At 45.0% G+C, this 10,798-nt stretch overlaps 1 protein-coding gene across 1 annotated transcript in view; it reads right to left on the bottom strand.

Moving 5' to 3' along the window:
* Positions 1-1,929: 1,929 nt before the first annotated feature.
* HS6ST3 (heparan sulfate 6-O-sulfotransferase 3) overlaps positions 1,930-10,798 on the bottom strand; it is a 666,511-nt gene continuing 657,642 nt past the window's right edge. Inside the window, exon 2 of the mRNA XM_034665391.1 lies at positions 1,930-9,044. Within this exon, the coding sequence (XP_034521282.1) occupies positions 8,336-9,044 (709 nt within the window). The 3' untranslated portion in view covers positions 1,930-8,335. The remainder of the gene's footprint in view (positions 9,045-10,798) is intronic.

Genomic DNA, 10,798 nt, shown 5'->3' with positions numbered 1-10,798 from the left:
CTGGAAGTTCCCCACTTAAAAGACCTGGCCTTGGCCTCCACAGCCCGGTCATTTGGGATAGCCTGGCCTCTATGGGTGGCATGACCTCGGGGATGGCAGGTCCTTGAGAGAGACTCACAGGACAGCTGTCAGCCAGCAGCCACACTCCCAGCATCTTGGGGAATGAGCGTTTCCATCCAGGGCCAGGAAGGTGGTTCTGGAGAGACACATGTATTTTTCTTTGAGTATATGAATAACTTTCATTTGATTTTTTCCACAATTCATTTAGCTGCACGTATGAAATTTTGACAGTCTTGAATATTTTTTCTTTCTCAGTTGTTGGGGAGATAGAATCAAGCAGTCCACTGTCCTCTCCCCGACAGGTATACAGAGACACTCACGGAGATGCTATTTACATACAAATATATTCATTTCGGTGTCAGTTACATCAGTGGGAACATTGCAAATGAAAAGAATGCCCCCAAAATACCAGAATAAAATTACATGCAGCTATTAAAATTATGTTTTCAAAGAATGGGCATTAAGAGGTTAATATATGCATTTATATTATATAGATTGTATGATTCTAATTCCCTAGAACATCTGTTATTTAAAATTTTACTCTAATTGCCAATACATTAAAAAAATGAAAGGAAATAGATCAAAATAATGTCAGGATTTGGCTCTTTTATGTAGGCATTTCTTCTCACATTTTTTTCAAATCATCTAAGATCCCATATTACTTTGTAATCGTAAAAAAATTAACGTTATATATAAAATAGAGATAATTATGCTGAATGAGATTCTATTAATTTTCAAATTTATTTTTATATGAAAACTGATCTGTGAAAGGGAAACCTTACTATATCGAGGACAGATTTTCAATAATATTTCTGATATTTCTTTCAAGTCTTATCTTGAACACTATTCATGGTGAATGGGGGAAAGAAGTAACTCTTCAGTGTTCCTTGGTTCTTCTCTCAACTTATTATTTTTTTTTCTTGGAAGACAGAAGCCTGAAAAAAGATCTGAGCAGGGGACTGGGGTGGGGGGTGTGCATGCGAACGCGTCCGCTGTGTTCATATTTAACTTCTATTGTCTCTGGAGCCTCTCCTATGAGCACTCCAATTGCTCTGGAGTCAAGGTGACTTTGCCTATGATTCCCATGAGTTAGAGGGACATGGTCAAATGACATTTTTTTTTAAGGCTTTAAATCTCATGAACCCATAAGCAAGGAAGGAATCCACAAATCCCACTTCTGCAGAATAAAAAGAAAATTATAAAAGGCACCCACCATTCAAGGGATTTTTGAACGAAGGGACTTTTCTCTATTAGAAACTAATTTTCTCTTTCTTTGCATTTGTTTTAGGAACTAGGTATTTATTTAAAAATCGATGTGAACCAATCCCACGCTTTGAAATTGTGGAGAGACCCACGTCGGCTGCCACTGTTGTATTTTTTTCTGTTTCCATTTTGTCTCCCTGTCTCCCAGTTCCTCTCTCCCTCTTTTCCTTCCTTTTCTCTTTTCTTTCTTTTAGAGTCAGTGCCAGACAGCTTTGCTTCAGTTCCCGCTTTTGTCTACCACCACTCCCTTCTTCTCCAGGCTGCTTTCCCACGTTTCACAGTGAATTTCAATGTGCTGGGGTGGGCGAAAAACAGGGAGGGCCACTAAAAACCACCGTTCTAGAAGCTTATGTGTTTGAGAGCCTGTGAAATCCTCCCTGGCCTCAGAGATTTTAAATTGTTTCAATCTATATTTTCTTTGTCTTTTATGCTTCTAAAGCTTCACATCCAACAGCCACATTTGTATCCAAAGCATGGATTTTTTTAGAGTTTGACAAAGCTGATCCCGTGGATTCAATTTCCATAAATCCCTTAAAGTGTTTGACCAACTTTTCTCATTTTGCAAAAATATCTAACAAAATCACAGGGGAAAACAATTGTTCTTGACATCACAACAGTTTAATATGTTAACTTATTCATTAAATTGTGCTTCACATCAATGGAGATCCTCAGTTCTACAAACTATCGTTTTTTAAATAGCAATAAGGGTTGATAATGTCACAATACAATCTCCTAGTACCCGAGTTCATACATATTATTGCACAGAAACAAAAGGAAATATCTCTTAGGTGAAATAACTTACTATCTATTGAATAACTATCTTTACATCTAAAATGGGGCACCAGATAAAAGTCTAGATTTTTCTTTCCAACATGTTTCATCTTTGATACATTAAATGAAAAATAATGCAAATGAAGCCCAGAAAGTTCTTCCAGGGGGACAAACACACACACACACGCACACACACAAAAGAAGGAAAGGAAAGAAAAGACAGCCATATGATTAAAAACATAAGAAATTAAAAAAGTAAGAGGTTGGTGGGAGGCAAAAAAAGGCGATAAGTAAATCACACAAACTGCTTCCTTCGAACACGGTTTTCCCCGGCAAGAACTGAGGTTTTTCAGCGCTGACATCTGGCCCTTTGATGAGTTCCCACAGAGCAGCAGAACATGTAACGCGCAGAGGCTCGACTTCCTGCGTCGAAGGATGACAGTCAGTTGCAGTCTTTTCCATAGACAGCTTAGAACACAGGCTTAAGAAACACCCATGCTTTGGCGTTTTCAGATCCGGAGTTGTTAGGTTACCTCCAGCCCCTGCCTGGAAGTCCCAGGGCTTTTGTCTTGCAGATGTTGCTGGTGTCCTCCAGAAATCTCAGCCTTCCGCAAGGCAGGTTGGTTCCGTCCATGTGCGGTGCCGATGGGTCCATGGGCTTCCATCCAGGAGGCTACAAAACACACAGGTCTCAGAACGCGCCCACTTGCCCAGAGGGGCTCATTCCAAGTTGTAGGGAATCAGTTCGGATGTGTCCAGGTGCACGTGGTGACAGCGTAGCAGGATTCTGTCCCGTAGAGAATGGAGGAGGGGGCGAAGGGAGGGGACTTGGAGAAGGAAGCCTTGTATGCTCCCCAGAGGGGCCCCGGCTGGGAGGAGTCCTCAGACTCCCCCCGCCCCGGTGACCCAGCTGCGAGACGTTCAGCTGGAGTTCTGATGACCAGTGGAGGCACACTGATTACGGGAAAGGAAAGCCTGAAGACAGAGCCATGATCAGACTAGGGTATCCTTTGCCTCAGTCCGCTCCAGCTTTCCCTTGGGTCCGCCCCAGCTAACTCATTCAGCCTTTACTTCAGTCCCTAAAACGCTGCCAATGCCCTGGTCCTGTTTCATGAGCCTCGTGCCCTTGTCAGTTCTTTGAAACGGCCCAAAGAATTACAGTCCACATGTCTCCAGTCTGCCCTTGCTCTTGAGGACGGAAAACGTACGGCATTTTTTCTGTCTTTCAGTATTTCCTGGCACCTATTTAACTCCTCATCTTTCCACCTTTGAAAGACCTGCTTCCCTTTTAGGAGCCCTACTTTCCTCTCTAATTACCCCAACTCTCCCTAACCCCCGCCCCTGCACGATCCCATTATACAGGACTTTCTTCTCAGCTAGAGGTCATGGTTGGAGAGGAATCCGATAAACTCTGTGTGAAGATGTTAGCTTATGACAGCAACTGCTGTGTTTCCCCTCTCCGGCAAATGTGCAGGGTGCCAAGGGACTCATTTAACACCAAATAAAACCTTTAAGAACCAAAGCAGCAAGTTGCTGATAAAATTCCAGAGACCTGGGGAAGAAGTAGGGAGGAAGGGAGATTTTTTTTTTTTTTTTTTTTTTTTTTTTGAGCAGGGGTTCTACTGATCATCCCTTACACCTCACTATTCAGGCTGTGACTGATTCGAGATATTTCTGACACTGAGCTTCCCTAAGGAGTTGTGAGCACACTCCCTCAGCCTTCATCTTGAATCGGTTTGGGATTGGCTGGGGTGAAAGCCAGCATGAGGAGTTTGAATGTCTGTGCTTCTCAGTCTCCCCTGAAACCCTGCCCGTCTCTTGGACGTTTCACTCCTAATGAGATGATTCCTCCCTGGAGGTAGGGCTTGTGAGCCAACTCTACCAGTCTCCTTGGCATCTTCTAAGTCACTGCTGTTCTACAAGAAGGTAAGGAAAGACATAAATCAATAAAGACTTAGATTTCATATTCTTGCAATTCCCAATCCTGATACTGTTGCTGGGCAGCATAAAGTCATAGGGAAGGCTATGAAGTCAAGACTGGGGCTCTCAGCAACTTTCTTGTTGATAAACTTGAATTGAGAAATCTTTTAACATCCCTGAATCTCCATTGGAAACTACCAGATGGGATAATGAATAGAGGTCCTATGTATCTAACATACGAGAAAGTAGAGAAGATCAAATGGGATACTAAATGTACAAATGTTTTGAAAGAATTAAGTACTATACAAAGTTATGAATTTTAATCTTCTCCTTTGCAAAACGTATGACGAAATAGATAACTGTGAAAAAGACTTGAAATATTTTTCAATTCCCTTTTGTGTCAGAGACTGATAGTTTTATCAGTATTCATTTTCACATTCTTTATTTAATAATAGAACCCTCCCCCCCATTTATCAAGGCACATGGCAACCCATAGTGAAGACATTTCCTGGCCTCCTTTGCATTTACTTGTAGCTAATGACTAGGTTCTAGCCCATGAGATGTGAGTGGAAGTGATATCTGCAACTTTTTTCCACGTCCTCTCTGCTGAAATACAAATGAGATGGCAGGAGCCTCAGCAGTCACTATGGACCATGAGGATGGAAGGCACATGTTACTATGAAAGAGCAACAGGAGGGGGCCTGGGCTTCTTTAACTCTTTAACTTCACTCACCAGCGCTATCCAACCAGTTTGCCTTTTAAGTGAGAGGACAATGGCTTTGATCTCATTGAAGTCACTATGTTTTTGAGTTTCTCCCTTAAAGTGGCCAAATGGGAATCCTATCCTATGGATTTAATGTTTGTTTTTTAATGATCTATGCTCATCTCCTTGCCAGGTCTCCCTCTGGTAGACTTTCTTCCCCATATAAATACTATCTCTACTCAGACTTTTGAACAAGTCCTCATATTTCAAACCCTTGATTAAACTATGAAAAAGTTATCTCCTTGAGATGATAAGAAACACATAGCACACATCATATCCTTAGCTGCTGCCCAACACTGACTGCTAATGTTTTTAGTTATTAGAAAGAGTATCCAAAGAATTCTTGGGGCAGGTTTTCTCTGGTTACCAAGAGTAGGCTGCCAAAAAGTTAGAAGGAGACAAAAGAGATAGTATGTACCTCAGTCTGTGATGATAATTAAAACACACACATAAATATGAACACAAGGTCACCCCAACCCAATCTGGGGCTGCCCCTGTCAAGAGAAGGGAAGGAATGTCTATCTGGGAGTTGTAGGAGTCAGTGGGATGTGGAAGTCCCTGGGGAAATTTTTCCTCCTCCTCTTGGGCTTTTAACACCAATGTATCTGGAATTGATTGGGTTTTGGATCTGAAAGCTGCCGAGTCCCCATGGATCCCAAGGCCCAGATGTCTTCTGTTGGCATCTCTTCTCTGAGCATCACTCAGCATGTAGGTGTGCAGTCAATTTTTGAAGAACAAACTGTGTCCCTACCTCTTCATTTCTATCAACATAGGACCCCAGGGATATGACAAGCGTGCTGCTTTCGAATGAAATGATATGAGGGAGGAAGCCCGTGTCGGTCTTTTTAATTTGCTCAGCACTGGCCTCGGGCCAACACAAAGAGATGGTTTCTCCTCTGAACATCCCGATATCTGGTCTCAAGTGGAGCTCCATACATCACGCCTTCAGCGGCAGGCCAAGGAAAGACTTTGGTATAAATCCCGAGGTGCCTAAGGAATAGTGTGAAGTTAGGAGAGCCTGCCTCCAAGTCTCAGCTATGCATGAATTCCCTGCCAAAAAATTTAAAGTGAGTTGAAAAGAAACAATCCGAATGCTTTCTAACTTGTTTTGATTTTCCACATGACAACACACTGGATTGTTATTGTGTGTGTGCATGTGTGTGTGTGTGTCACAGTGGCAGGCTGAAGGATAATTTGCAGCCCTGCCATTCTAGGCAGAACATGAGATCTTAACATCGAAATGCAAAGAGAGAGCGAGAGAGCTGCTCATTAATTGTAGCTGTAATCCTCTTCCCTCTCAACTTCATGAACAAATCAGCAGTAAGGGAAACGCTAATATTTTTGTGAGTCTAATTTCTACCAACTAAACACGCAATATTGACTTGGTCCCCTTAACATACAGGTCACAAAAAGTACAAGTGCCTAAAAAATCATCAATCTCTCAGCTTGTTGGTGGGTCAGGGAGGTGGAGAGGGCTGGACTCGCCCAAGGCATCATGGCTCTGGGTCACTGCCGGCTCGGGGCCATCACCTTTGGGCCACGCGCAGGGGTTAGCGGCAAATCCTTCCAGGCTCTAATAGCTGGCTTCTTTCATGATTGGCAGGAAGCTTTTGTCCCACATGGAAAACATGATGGAGTCCAAAGAGCTTGTACTCCGCAGTCGGCCAGACCTAGCATATGATCCAGCATATGATCCTAGCATAAGCTCCCTATTGTCTGTGAGTTTCACTTTTCTTATCTACTAATTGGGCCTAATAACATCTACCTTGCTGTGAATAGATTTAAGGTATGAGTAGGGCCTCCCACAGTAAGTGACCCAAGGGAGGTCCCCTAGAATGTCTTCCCTCACATGACAGATGAAGCCAAGGTAGTGAGAAAAGAATCAAAGCCGCTTCTCTAAATCTCTCTCTGATGGAGACACTGGGCTCCCCTCTGAGCTGGCAGGCACTCCATGAATGCTTGTGGGTTGATTGACTCTCAACCCCAGTGAGAGTATTCTGGAGGCTACGATGTGGCTTATGTAAAGCTGGCTTAAACATCAAACATGCTAGATATCAATGAAATAGGCTTTTCAATCTGATTTAGGGGTTTCACTCATTTTGCCTTGAGCTCCTTGAAAGGATTGATCAGATCAATGTTGTGAAACTTTCTACCCACTCTGATCCTGCTACTGAATGCCAGGCGAGGCCTTTCTATTCCCTTTTCCATACTTCTCCCCTGATTCTCCAACAGATGTGTTCTTGTAGTCGTGACTGGGGAAAATTGAAAGTAAGAAGCAACTGGCAATGAGGCACATTTCCCCATCCTGCTTTATGTACCCCGGCCCGAGCTGCCAGCTACAGCCGCAGTTGAAACACAGGCGAAGATCACGTGGGGAGAAGTTACCAGGCTGGAGATATTCAAGGTGTTGGGAGGGAGAGTCTGTCTAAACTCCTGGGACAACCGGCCCATTGAGTTCCGTGTCTCCTGGCCTAAATCAGTTATCATTTGTTTAGTGACCCTGAAGATCTTTCGCATACGGGCCAGCTAAACTAATCTCCAGGCCAAATTCTTTCTACACATCTTTGCCTCTGTGATAACAGAATTTCAAACTTGGCAGTACCATATCAAAGAAGACAACTGCTCCAAGGAGGTAAAACAGAAATATATCCCCGAAAAGAGCTAAGAGTTCTGTAGCCCGTTTGGAAACGTGAGACATCATAGAGTCATCCTGCTCCCCCCCCCCGCCCCCGCTTAATTTAGCAGTCAGTTCTTTTTGAATGAAAATAAAATCGGTGAAGCGTGATCTCCCCAGGCTTTAGTTAATAAGCACATTTTCTCCTAAATGCCCCTACCAATGGTTCATTTCTCAGGGGCCAGGCACACCTGTCCTGATTCCACTAGCTGTTCCCTAAATTTATGGGGGAGGAGGCATGGCTACGGGCTAAGATGCAGGGGCTTTGTGGGGTGTGGGTCTCTAGTGATGGTCAATAGTAGGGTAATCTTGTTTAAAAACAACCACCACAACAAAACACTGCTACTTATGACTTAAACCACATTCAAACAGGGTTCAAGATGAGAGCCAACAGCTAAGTGAGCGTTGGCATAAAACCTCATCTAAGGGCTGAGAGGGACTTCTTTCTCTCTCTCTCTCTCTGGACAGACCAATATTTCCATTATAGAGACAGTGTGAAACAGACCAGTTTCAGCAGAATATCCAAGCCATAATTTGGCTTTTCATGTGTGTCTCTGTGGGTTCCCGTGGTGCTGCAAAGGATATCTTCAAGAACCGTTTCCTTTCTGGTGCTTCTCTCCTTGACCTCCTAAGGACGTCTCTGCTGGATGCATGCCTACCCTACTTAATATCACGGATCAAAAAATGTCAGGGAACAAAAAAGAAGAAGACAGATCATCTCCAGCTGGATGAGAATGAAGACAAAGAGGAAGCAGGTGTCCGAATCAAGCCACATACAGCCAGATGTCCTCAGAACGGCCCATCAGCCTCCACGGTAACCAGCGACACAGGAGGTCAGTGCGCCTGCTCGTCCTCCCCCTCCTGAGGAAGGAGAGGGCAGGGGGTCACCATCTCACCACCTGGCTGTTGTAGTCCTCAGTGACTGCCCCCTCTGTGTTCCCATCCTCTTTGGGCCACCGGTGGCCCCTATGCTCCCGCTGCAGCCTGCGCTCCTCCCGCCTCTTTTGCCGGTCCCTCTGGTGCTCTAGCTGCTTAGTGTGGTGGTAGCGCTGCTGGAAGAGATCTTTTGCGTACTCGTAAAGCTGCATGTCCAGGAAGTTGAGCTCCTCGATGCGCTGGCGGGCGCCCTCGTTGATGTCCACGTTGGAAGCCCGTGTGATGTTGAACTGCGTGAAGGGGGAGATAAACTTGAGGTTGAATGTCCTCTCGAACAGAAACTGTGTCTTCCTCTGGAATTCCGTGAGCCCGAAGAAGGCCATGTTCTTCAGGTTGTTCTTCGCGCTCTGCAGCAGGATGGTGTTCCTCTCGCTCTCATTCATGAAAGTCAAGTTGTAGCAGCCCACCAGGCTGAGGTCGGCCAACATGCGCACCTGGCGGTTGTTGGCCAGGTTGTACGTGCAGTCCATGAACTCCCGCAAGCTGACCCCAGACCAGTCGTCCCCGGGGTAGCAGGTGGGCAGCTCATCGGGGGTGGGGCTTCTCCCATCACACATGTGGAGGGAGGTTTTCCACGTGGCCCCTCTCTGGACATGTTTCCATTCGCTCAGGTAGCGTGACACCGGGTCCCGTAACATGGTGATGTAATAGAAATTCCTGGAAGAAATGAGAAGGAAGAGTGTCAGTCTTTGACAATGACAGCTCTGGGATTCTGAACCTCTATAATGTTTATATCAGCACTGAGTCAACAGGCTCTTCTGCCAAATGTTCGGGTGACAGCGGTCGCCTGCATTTGCACCTATCAGGCAAATGTTCCCATATGTGCGTGTTTTCCTAAACATGCGTGGACCAGTTTTCAACACCGTTTGTTGAGTTCTTCCTCCCTGCTCCAGTGCAAGGAGGGATGCGATGGGGGGGGGGAATAGGTCACTCATTCATTCAGCAGTTTATTCACTGAAAAATTGCTACTGGAAATAATACCTTACATTAAGAAAACACACCAAGATTTTTGAAGGTTATTCCCCAGCCAATATTTTATTTGTAGCGGATGTGGGACTATGTGATAGAGAAACATGCAAGGAGGTGAAGTGATCTGTCCAAGGTTGTGGGACAAAAAAGGGCAAAGCTGGAAGCCAAGGCTCCTTAGTCTTTCCTATTTACCCTGCTATTCTGGATTACAAGGTAGGTGGGATTGGGGGGAAAACGTGTTGTGTGTAGAGACCGATTTTTTTTTTTAAAAGATTTTATTTATTTATTGGACAGAGAGAGACACAACGAGAGAGGGAACACCAGCAGGGGGAGTGGGAGAGGGAGAAGCAGACTGCCCACGGAGCAGGGAGCCTGATGCGGGGCTGGATCCCAGAACCCTGGGATCATGACCTGAGCCGAAGGCAGACACTTAATGACTGAGCCACCCAGGCGCCTCTGGAGACGGATATTTACTGAGCACCTACTGTGTCCTGGGAACTGTGATAGGTGCTTTATGATACTAGCACAGATAATCCTCAGCACAATTTCGTAAAATGGGCTTTATCGTTACTTTTTTAAAAAAAGATTTTATTTACTTATTTGAGAGAGAGAGAATGAGCATGAGCAGGCGGGGTGGGGGAGAGATAGAGGGAGAAACAGACTCCCTGCTGAGCAGGGAGCGGACAGGGAGCTCGACCCCAGGACCCTGAGATCAGGACCTGAGCCCAAGGCAGATGCTTAACCTATTGAACCACCCAGGCACCCACTTTTTATTTTTTTTTTAAGCTGAGAACATAGAGACTGAGAAAGGTGAATAAATATAGTCCAAGATCCTAGAATAAATTAATGCTTGAACTGCAATGGAGTCTAGATCTATTGATTTTAATGCCTCTGTGATTTCCTCTGCGCCATATTGCTATTTTAAAAACAAAAATATAATTAATATGTATTGAGTGCTTATTGTCAGGTACTGTGGTTATTACAGTCACACGTCTTATCTAATGGCATCAAATGGAACTTTGAGAAGAAATATATATGTATTTTTTAAAGATTTTATTTATTTATTTATTTGACAGAGAGACAGCCAGCGAGAGAGGGAACACAAGCAGGGGGAGTGGGAGAGGAAGAAGCAGGCTCCCAACGGAGGAGCCTGATGTGGGATCCCGGAATGCCGGGATCACGCCCTGAGCCGAAGGCAGACGCTAAACGACTGCACTACCCAGGCGCCCCTNAGAGAGGGAACACAAGCAGGGGGAGTGGGAGAGGAAGAAGCAGGCTCCCAACGGAGGAGCCTGATGTGGGGTCCCGGAATGCCGGGATCACGCCCTGAGCCGAAGGCAGACGCTAAACGACTGCACTACCCAGGCGCCCCTAAGATATATTTTTTTAAATGGTCAGCTTCAGGATGATCCAGTAAAGATCGGGTGCTTCCAGCCTCAAGG

The sequence above is a fragment of the Ailuropoda melanoleuca genome, chromosome 7, assembly GCF_002007445.2.
Source record: "Ailuropoda melanoleuca isolate Jingjing chromosome 7, ASM200744v2, whole genome shotgun sequence".
Taxonomy (NCBI): domain Eukaryota; kingdom Metazoa; phylum Chordata; class Mammalia; order Carnivora; family Ursidae; genus Ailuropoda; species Ailuropoda melanoleuca.
This window is presented reverse-complemented; position numbering and strand designations above follow the sequence as displayed.